Source organism: Olea europaea, chromosome 12 (assembly GCF_002742605.1).
Source record: "Olea europaea var. sylvestris chromosome 12, O_europaea_v1, whole genome shotgun sequence".
NCBI lineage: Eukaryota > Viridiplantae > Streptophyta > Magnoliopsida > Lamiales > Oleaceae > Olea > Olea europaea.
Genome location: NC_036248.1, coordinates 10,229,929 through 10,239,192, shown reverse-complemented (window position 1 = coordinate 10,239,192; position 9,264 = coordinate 10,229,929). Strand labels below are relative to the sequence as shown.

Below are 9,264 nucleotides of genomic sequence, written 5' to 3'. Positions count from 1 at the left end.
TGGCGCAAAAATCGTCAAGCAAATCAATTAGGTCAAGAAATCTCATGCAAGAAATACGTATTTTAGCCATTTCGGAGAAGACTCATAGTAAGATGCATCTTCCTTTCAACAAATTAATTAGCCCTTTAGACGATGAGAACACAACAAGAAAATCTCTCTCTCTCTCTCTATACACACCTTGAGTGTAATGGCAGTGATCCATGAAACAAGGATCTCGTCATTACAAAGATAAAGAAAGAGCATGCACTCGTTGAATTTCACATTTTTCAACCCTTTTTTAACATATTTTTAAATGCCCATTTCCCTCCATTTCAAACAAGCCAACTGTCACTCCATCTCCAATATTTATATATAAAAACACAAACCCATATAAAGTTATGAGCTCCTTAATACTTCATCGAACTTTTAATGATTGTAAATTACTCCCGAATACATACATAGAAATTATGTCGGCTACCGTATTCTTCTTGTTGTTCTTTTCTTTCTTCTTGCCCGAGCATCATGCTTTGGCAGACGGAGAATCAAAGGATATCAATTGGTGGTGCAGCACGACCCCTCACCCCGAGCCCTGCAAGTACTTCATGAGGCGTGATCCAGAAAGGTCCAATCCTAAATCGCGAGAGGATTTCAGAACAATGACGATACAAGTAGCTATGGAAAGAGCACTCTATGCGCAAACTGATGCCCAATCGCTTGGACAAGGTTGTCGCAGCAAAAGAAGGTTGGTTGCATGGAGGGATTGTCGTAATCTAATTGATGATACGATTATCCAATTGAATAGTACCCTACAAGGCATCCAGACCAATAACAGTTTCACTGATTTTGATGCACAAACTTGGCTAAGTACTGCTCTTACGTACATAGAAACTTGTCACGCAGGATCCCTCGAATTGAATGTGTCGAAATTTATATCCCCTATTGTATCAGGCAATGTTTCAGAGCTAATAAGCAATTGCTTAGCCATTAATGGTGGGTTATTAGATCAGGCGCCGGAGCAAACAGACGACGAATTTCCTAGTTGGGTTACTTCTCGCGAAAGAAACTTGTTGACGGATATACAATTGGCTTCACGGGCAAATGTGATTGTAGCTAAAGATGGATCAGGAGGTTTCAGGTCAATTCAGGCAGCCATAAATTATGCAACTTCAAGAAGGGTTGGGAATGGGAGGGTGGTTATATACATCAAAAGAGGCGTTTATAGAGAGAATATTGCTATAAGCAGAACAATGAATAAAGTGATGCTGGTTGGTGATGGATTGAGATATACAATAATCACAGGAAGCAGGAGTGTTCCTCAGGGGTTCACAACATACAGTTCTGCAACTGTTGGTAAGGCTCACTCTCTTGTTAGACTTCCAAACACACGCACCCACATCTTCTTGAATTATTTCGTCTAAAAGTTACAGCGTTAGAGAAGGAATATATTTATTTTCAACAAGCTTCCTCATCTCCATCATTGGCATATTAAATTTTTGTCAAAGGTATCACATACACATTCTTAAATAGCAAACTTGACCTCCTGCTCACGATGGGCACGATAAACTTTGCCTACAGCCGACGTGGCAATGCCATATCTTCCAATAAAGCCACTTTTTTTTATTTTTATGTTTTTAAGGTTTGACTTGTTGACATGACAATAGTATATCAGTAAGTAGGCAATATAAATTTTGTCCAAGGAGATCAATTTTATCAAAAATAGATAACAAGTAAGAAGAAAATACAGCTATTTATTTTAATGTAGTATCTGACATATCCCTCAAGACCATGCTATACGTCTTTTTTTTTTTCAATGCTTAATATATGCATAGTTTTTATAATGATTATTAACGAAAATTTTAAGCTCTCGATTAGATCAAAACTTATATATTTAAATTTAATTTTTAGCACCCACCAAAAAAGTTCAAAGAAAATGGAATATAGCTTACGTACTATTATATGATTGATTAGATACAGACCCAACCATACATACATATTTACTAAAATAAGTGGCAGATTAGTTAAAGTTGATGCTTTTCAGTTTAATTATAGAACTCCAAAATCAATTTTTATGTAGTGAGAGGCCATTTCAATGGATTTGCAACATCTCATGTGCAGTCTTAAATGAGATATAAAGTATATTGTACATTCAGAAGCTAAAATTTTTATATTTAGAGGTAGGATTTCTAGGAATTTTTTTTTTCAATATATTATGGCATCTAAAATTATTAAATCAAGAAACAGAGTTAACATTTTTTTAGTCAATGCTATAGATTATTATCAACTTGTAAGAAACATTGAAGAAGTTAAATCTGCTCGTAATTAACATCTACATTATTTTTCTCTCATAAATGATAAGATCTACTATATTCTTGTAAAATCATTTATATTTGAAAAAAATAAAATGAATTCGATATGTTGCTTCTCCATTATACGCTTTCAAATTTGACATGGATTTCTTAATTCCTTTGTTCACATAGTTTTTAGCATTGCGATGCATTTTGTTTCGCTCATGCCATGCATATTTTCTTTCTTTATTAGAAATACGATGCAAATTAAGTAGATCCATAGATTTTCTACCATTTCTTGCATTTTTAAACATTTTGGCTAGCTCTGAAAAACTACTTCTCCGATTCCAAATTTGTTTGGATAAGGTTTTTTTTTTTTTTTTGGTAGATGTCTATATAACTTAAGTAAAAAGATTAACTTCTTTTGAACTTCTACAAATAAATAAATGATTTATTTTAAACTTAGGCAAACATCTTTCCTTGATGCAAAAGAGAACTAGTTCTTATTCAAAAATCTCTTTGGTTTTTGTTTTGATTTGCTATAAAGTTATTTTTCAAGAGATGAGCGTTGGAAAAGTAGGTAGTAATTTATGAATCTAATGGATTTCTTAATTCCTTTGTTCACATAGTTTTTAGCATTGCGATGCATTTTGTTTCGCTCATGCCATGCATATTTTCTTTCTTTATTAGAAATACGATGCAAATTAAGTAGATCAATAGATTTTCTACCATTTCTTGCATTTTTAAACATTTTGGCTAGCTCTGAAAAACTACTTCTCCGATTCCAAATTTGTTTGGATAAGGTTTTTTTTTTTTTTTGGTAGATGTCTATATAACTTAAGTAAAAAGATTAACTTCTTTTGAACTTCTACAAATAAATAAATGATTTATTTTAAACTTAGGCAAACATCTTTCCTTGATGCAAAAGAGAACTAGTTCTTATTCAAAAATCTCTTTGGTTTTTGTTTTGATTTGCTATAAAGTTATTTTTCAAGAGATGAGCGTTGGAAAAGTAGGTAGTAATTTATGAATCTACCAAAATTTGAGGTTGAAATTAATTTTTGTATTTGAAATGTAATTTTTGAATAAAAGAAAATGAAATCCAAACATAGGCTTATTAGAAGCAAACTACTGACTTTTAAAGCATTAAGCCAGCTTAGTTGCGTAACATGTCGATAAAATAATATAAGATAATTTATTCTTTAATTATTTTCACAGTTACTTCTTTATTATTTAAGTAATCTTACAAGATGAAATTAGTTTAGAATACAAGCTAACCTGGAAAATTTTGAAATTTTTTTTTCAGGGGTTGATGGGATTGGATTTCTTGCCCGTGGCATCACGTTCAGGAACACGGCCGGGCCGAACAATGGTCAGGCAGTCGCCCTCCGGTCAGCCTCCGATCTCTCTGTCTTCTACGCCTGCGGTTTCGAAGGATACCAAGACACGCTTTTCGTCCATGCACAACGTCAATTCTATAAAGCGTGTTACATATATGGCACCATAGACTTCATATTTGGCAATGCTGCTGTAGTTTTCCAAAACTGCATTATTTACGTCAGAAAACCCTTAGTAGGTCAAGCAAATGTAATAACAGCTCAAGGAAGAGGTGACCCTTTTCAGAATACCGGAATTTCGATCCACAACTCGCGGATCACGGCCGCGCCGGACCTTAAACCGGTGGTGGCACAATTCAAAACCTACCTCGGCCGGCCGTGGCAGCAGTATTCAAGAACTGTAATTCTCAAGTCTTTTATTGACAGTTTGATCACTCCAGATGGGTGGATGAGATGGCAAGACTCAAATTTTGCCTTGTCCACTTTGTACTATGGAGAATACAATAATTTTGGACCGGCGGCGGGCACCAGAAACCGGGTCAAGTGGCCGGGTTATCATGTTATAACTAGTGCAAATGTGGCATCCCGGTTCACTGTTTCGAACCTTATAGCTGGCCGTGCATGGCTGCCGTCCACCGGTGTGCCATTTACGGCGGGACTCTGATCAGATCAGCCTCTCATACTTTCAGTTTATTTTTCTGCAATTTATTTGTTGATTGATTTTGTACATGTCATGCCATTATGACAATTAATTAATTAATACTATTAGAATTTTTTTCTTCTTGTCTTAATGCTTATTGAATTTGAAAGGTCACATGCATCATGTCATAAAAAAATCGTTGAATAAATTTGAAAGGCGTCTTGTTATAGAATGTTAAAAACGGGAGAAGGAAATGCACACCTATTTCATTGATTTCTGAAGTATATATACACTGTAGAATAATAAAATTAGCAACTATATGCCTATAACTAAAGAGAGAGTTATACTGATCATAACCAGATAATCTCAGAATTTAAATTTAGATTACAGATAACTACAGTTATCATGCCCCCTCAAGATGGATCACGAGACGTGAGGCCAATCTTGACTTAATTGATTGAAAGTGAGGTCGAGATAGCGGTTTTATGAGTGCATCTGCAAGCTGATCAGTAGAAGACACAAGAGCCACACGTAGAACCCCAGATTGAACTTGTTCTCGAATGAAGTGATAATCAATAGCCACATGTTTCATTCGAGAGTGAAATATAGGGTTAGAGCATAGCTAAGTGGCACCGACATTATCACAATATACAATAGGAGAATGAGGCAAAGTGATACCAAGTTCCGTGAGAAGAGAACATAGCCAACTAATTTCTGCAGCAGTGGCAGCGACTGACCGGTATTCTGCCTCGGTAGATGAACAGCAATTGTGGTTTGTTTCTTAGAGCTCCAAGAGATAAGATTTCGACCAAGGTAAACAAGATAAGCACCAGTTGACGAGTAATCATCTCTATTTCCACCCCAGTCTGCATCGGAGTATGCATGAAGAGAAAGAGGAGACTCACGATGAAGAAGAAGACCTTCATTCAAAGTACCACATAAATATTGTAATAAACGCTTAACAATAATCCAATGCTCAGTAGATGGTTCATGCATAAATTGTGATAACTTGTTGGCTGCAAAAGATATATCCGGACGAGTGAGTGACAGATATTGAAGCTTCCCTATAACTGCACGATATTCAGTTGGATCAGAAAGTGGTGAACCCGAAGCTAGAGTAGGAGTAGAACCAGATGGTAGTGGTGTGCTGACTGATTTTGCAACTGTCATTTGAGTTTTGTGCAATAAATCAAGAATATACTGGCGTTGAGAGAGTAATAGTCCTTGGAGATGTGGAACAACTTCAACCCCAAGAAAGTAAGAAAGGGAACCCAAATCCTTTAATGAAAACTGTTGAGCTAGAGAATCAACAAACTGAGAGACCGGATCGCTGTTGTTGCCAGTAAGAATAATATCATCTACGTACACTAGCAGATACATAATTTGATGCCCAGTGTTGAAAACAAATAGGGAAGTATCTGAGTGGGAGTTTTTGAACCCGAATGCAACTAGAAATTGGCGTAGTTCATGGTACCAAGCCCGGGGTACCTGTTTGCGGCCATAGATGGCTTTGCAAAGTTTACACACATAAGTAGGATGATCAGAGTCAATAAAGCCTAGGGGTTGTGCCATATAAACATCTTCTAAAAACCAGCCTTGAAGAAAGGCATTGTTGATATCCAATTGTCGAAGTGACCAACCATTACTGACTGCAATGCTAAGAACAAGTCTCACAGTAATGTGTTTAACAACTGGACTGAATGTTTCATGATAATCAACTCCTGGTCATTGGTGAAATCCTTTCGCCACTAATCAAGCTTTAAACTTGTTAATGGAGCTAGCAGAGTCTCTTTTAATGCGAAAAATCCATCTGCAACCAACAATATTAGAAACATTACCAGGGGGAACCAACTCTCATGTTCCATTATGAACAAGAGCATCATACTCTTCAGACATAGCTTGACACTAGTTATGATTTTTAAGGGCCTGGGTCACAGATGTTGGTTCAAGGTCTGATGAAGAGTGGAAGTGAATGTTGAGGTTAAGCTTTTGTATCGGCTTGCGAATGTTATTTTTAGCTCGAGTGGTCATGGAATGTTGATTAGGTTGACCAGAAATGTGTTTTGTTTCTGTTGGTGGTGGTGAATTGCGAAGTATCAGGTGATGGTGCGGACTGTGGTGCTATCTCATCAGGAATGGGAGATAATGGTGGCTGGTCAGATGCTGCTGGTTGTGAAGGGACTTCAAATGGAGGTTGCCTTCGAGTGCACACTTCGGTTGGAGATGTAGAAGCTGATGATGAGGAGTTAGGAAGTGATATAGTGAAAGGATGAGGGATCCAAGTGTCTATAGTGGTGGAAGTAGGACGAGGTAAATGATTATGCAAAGAGGTATAAGGAAAGACTGACTCTACAAAACGAACATGACAAGAAATGAATATTTTTGATGTGGATGGCTCAAGACACAAGTAAGCACTTTGAGATAATGAATACCCAAGAAAAATACATGGTTTGGAACATGGATCAAGTTTGTGTGCCAAATATGATCGCAGCCAAGGATAGCACAAACACCCAAAAATCTTGAATTTGGAGTAGTTAGGTGGGCTCTTGAAAATTAATTCATAAGGAGAGGAAAATTGAAGAGTAGAGGTTGGCATCCTATTAATTAAATAGACAACAGCTGAAAATGCATGTAACCAAAATTTTAATGGAAGGGATGCTTGAGTAAGCAATGTGAGACCAGTTTCGACAATGTGACGGTGTCGTCTTTCTGAGTATCCATTATGGTCAGGTGGGTGAGGTGGAGTTGTTAGATGAGAAATGCCATTGAGAGCAAGATAATCTTTAAGGCCCATATATTCTCCCCCATTGTCTATATAGAGAGATTTAATTTTGCGTTTCAAATAATTTTCTACAATGGCTTTAAAAGGGTAAAAATGTCGTGAACTGCAGATTTTGTTTTTAGAGTGTAAAACCATATGTATTTGATAAAGTGATCCACAAAAATGACATAATATTTGAAGTCATCATGAGATAGAATAGGAGATGTCCATACATCAGAAAATATTATTTCAAGTGGTTGCTTGGAAAAAAGAGAAGAAGTTGAAAAAGACAACTTATGACTTTTATTACATAGACATGCATTACATGACCAGTCTGTAGACATAGGAGACGATAGGCCTAAATTAAAGCTAGAGATAACGTGTTTTAAAATAGGAAGAGCTGGATGACCTAGACGTTGATGCCAACATGAAGATGTGGTCTTCACAGTTGAGAAGGCAAGGATTGGGAAAGAAATGAGTTTGGTGGCCGGCCATTTGTACACTCCATCCTTAGTGCTGCCCTTGAAGATAATTGCCCCGTGCAAAGATCCTTCACATGAAAAGAAGAGGTTAAGAATTCAATAGCTAAATTATTGGTAGTGCAAAATTGGGAAATAGATGTTAAGTTTTTTTTTTTTTTTTTTTTTTTTTTTTTCATATTTGGCACACAAAGGACATCATGCAATGTAAATTCAGTAGTGGGGGTTAAAAGAGAGGTAGAACTAGTTTGAGTGATGGAAAGACTCGTGTCATCGCCAATCATAACATCATCAGAGCCAGTTTAAGGTGTATGAAGTGATAAGTTGCTCAAGTCGGTTGTGACATGATGAGAAGCTCCACCGTCAAGTATCCAAGACGAGTTGTTGGAGGCAACATTAGTAGCATAGTGAGCTCGGGGTTGCCAAGGAGTCGTTGAAGCTTTGGTTGGTGGTGCAGATCCTATGTTAGTGTGCTGGATGGGAACCAACTGACATGATGTGTAACGCCCCGAACTCTTTTTCATTATTATTGTTATTTTTTAAATAAAAATGAGCTCAAGGTGCTACCAAAACTTTTCTCTATCTAATTTAGGCGGAAATATATCGAAAATATTTTATTTCAAATTATTAATCAACATAATAAATATCGTGCATAAATATTAACACAAAGATATTCTTTATATAAATTGACTATTGTCTTTCCTAGAAATTTTACTTGACGACCACATTAGCATCGCTCCGTCAATCTTCCACACGTCCTCACGACCCGTTCTTATCTGAAAATATTGTAAGAGTGAGTATTTTGAAAACACTCAGTAAAAACATGTGCACATCCTTTTTCACATGATATAAATATAAAAATAGCATAACATACCAACATTTATTAGGAATTTCTTAAGAATCCCCATATCCCGTAGGATTTAATTTCTTTTCTTTGACCTGACTGTCTATCCCGAAGGATTTAACTTCTTCTCTTTGACCTAATGGTCTATCCCGAAGGATTTAACATAGCATTCGACCCGAAGGCCTTAAAGTATCTCATGCCAAAATTTACATATATATCAAGGAATAAGAATTTATCACTTGCACCATGTATTCTTACCTCAATTGACACCAAAGAATTTCTGAAAATGATTTATGAAATAATATGATATTCCTTCTCAAAAGTATGAGTGTGTGTAGACGTGTGAAATACTAATAATCTGTATGAGTAAAGGAGAATTTGTCACTTCAGTGCTCTCATATCCACTTTTATACGCAGAACATGTGACTATAGAGATTCTAACGTAATTTGATGTTAATTAGGTTTTATGTGGGTTAATTACTCTATCACTAATGAGCTTAATAAATTTTAAATTATTAATTTTCAATTTTCGTTTCATTTCCCCAAGTAACCGTATGAATTAAATTGGAAATGAAAGTTTTGTTTTTATTATTTTATTATTATCTATATTAATAAAATATTAAATACTAACACTTTTTCTGTTTATTAGAATAACTCGGACATACTAGCTCAAAATTACTTTTTCTTAATTCCAAATTATACTATTTGACAGGAGCTATAAAATGAGTATAATATCGATATATTTTTAATAACTTTTAAAATACTTAAATATTCGATCCAAATAAGTTACGCCGGATTATTTTATTTGCTAAATTACCAACCCATGTGGAAAAATTTAAAATTCGGAGTGTTACATCCTTACCCCCTTAAAATAATTTCGTCCTCGAAATTACCTTATTTAGCCGAATAACTCTGGATACTTGGCTTTTATTTCTTCTT

At 35.7% G+C, this 9,264-nt stretch overlaps 1 protein-coding gene across 1 annotated transcript; it reads left to right on the top strand.

The window, feature by feature from the left end:
* Positions 1-420: 420 nt before the first annotated feature.
* On the top strand, positions 421-4,330 carry LOC111406960 (probable pectinesterase/pectinesterase inhibitor 60). Its single transcript, XM_023036311.1, has 2 exons — positions 421-1,329; positions 3,571-4,330. The coding sequence occupies exons 1-2, from the start codon at positions 447-449 to the stop codon at positions 4,263-4,265; spliced, it is 1,578 nt and encodes a 525-aa protein (XP_022892079.1). The 5' UTR covers positions 421-446; the 3' UTR covers positions 4,266-4,330.
* The last annotated feature ends 4,934 nt before the right edge of the window (positions 4,331-9,264 follow it).

What these genes read in the sequence shown, in the direction of transcription:
- LOC111406960 (XM_023036311.1), top strand. Translation starts at nt 447, where the DNA reads ATGTCGGCTACCGTATTCTTCTTGTTGTTCTTTTCTTTCTTCTTGCCC. An exon ending in ATACAGTTCTGCAACTGTTG is followed by an intron (nt 1,330 to 3,570) that starts GTAAGGCTCACT and finishes TTTTTTTTTCAG; the next exon opens with GGGTTGATGGGATTGGATTT.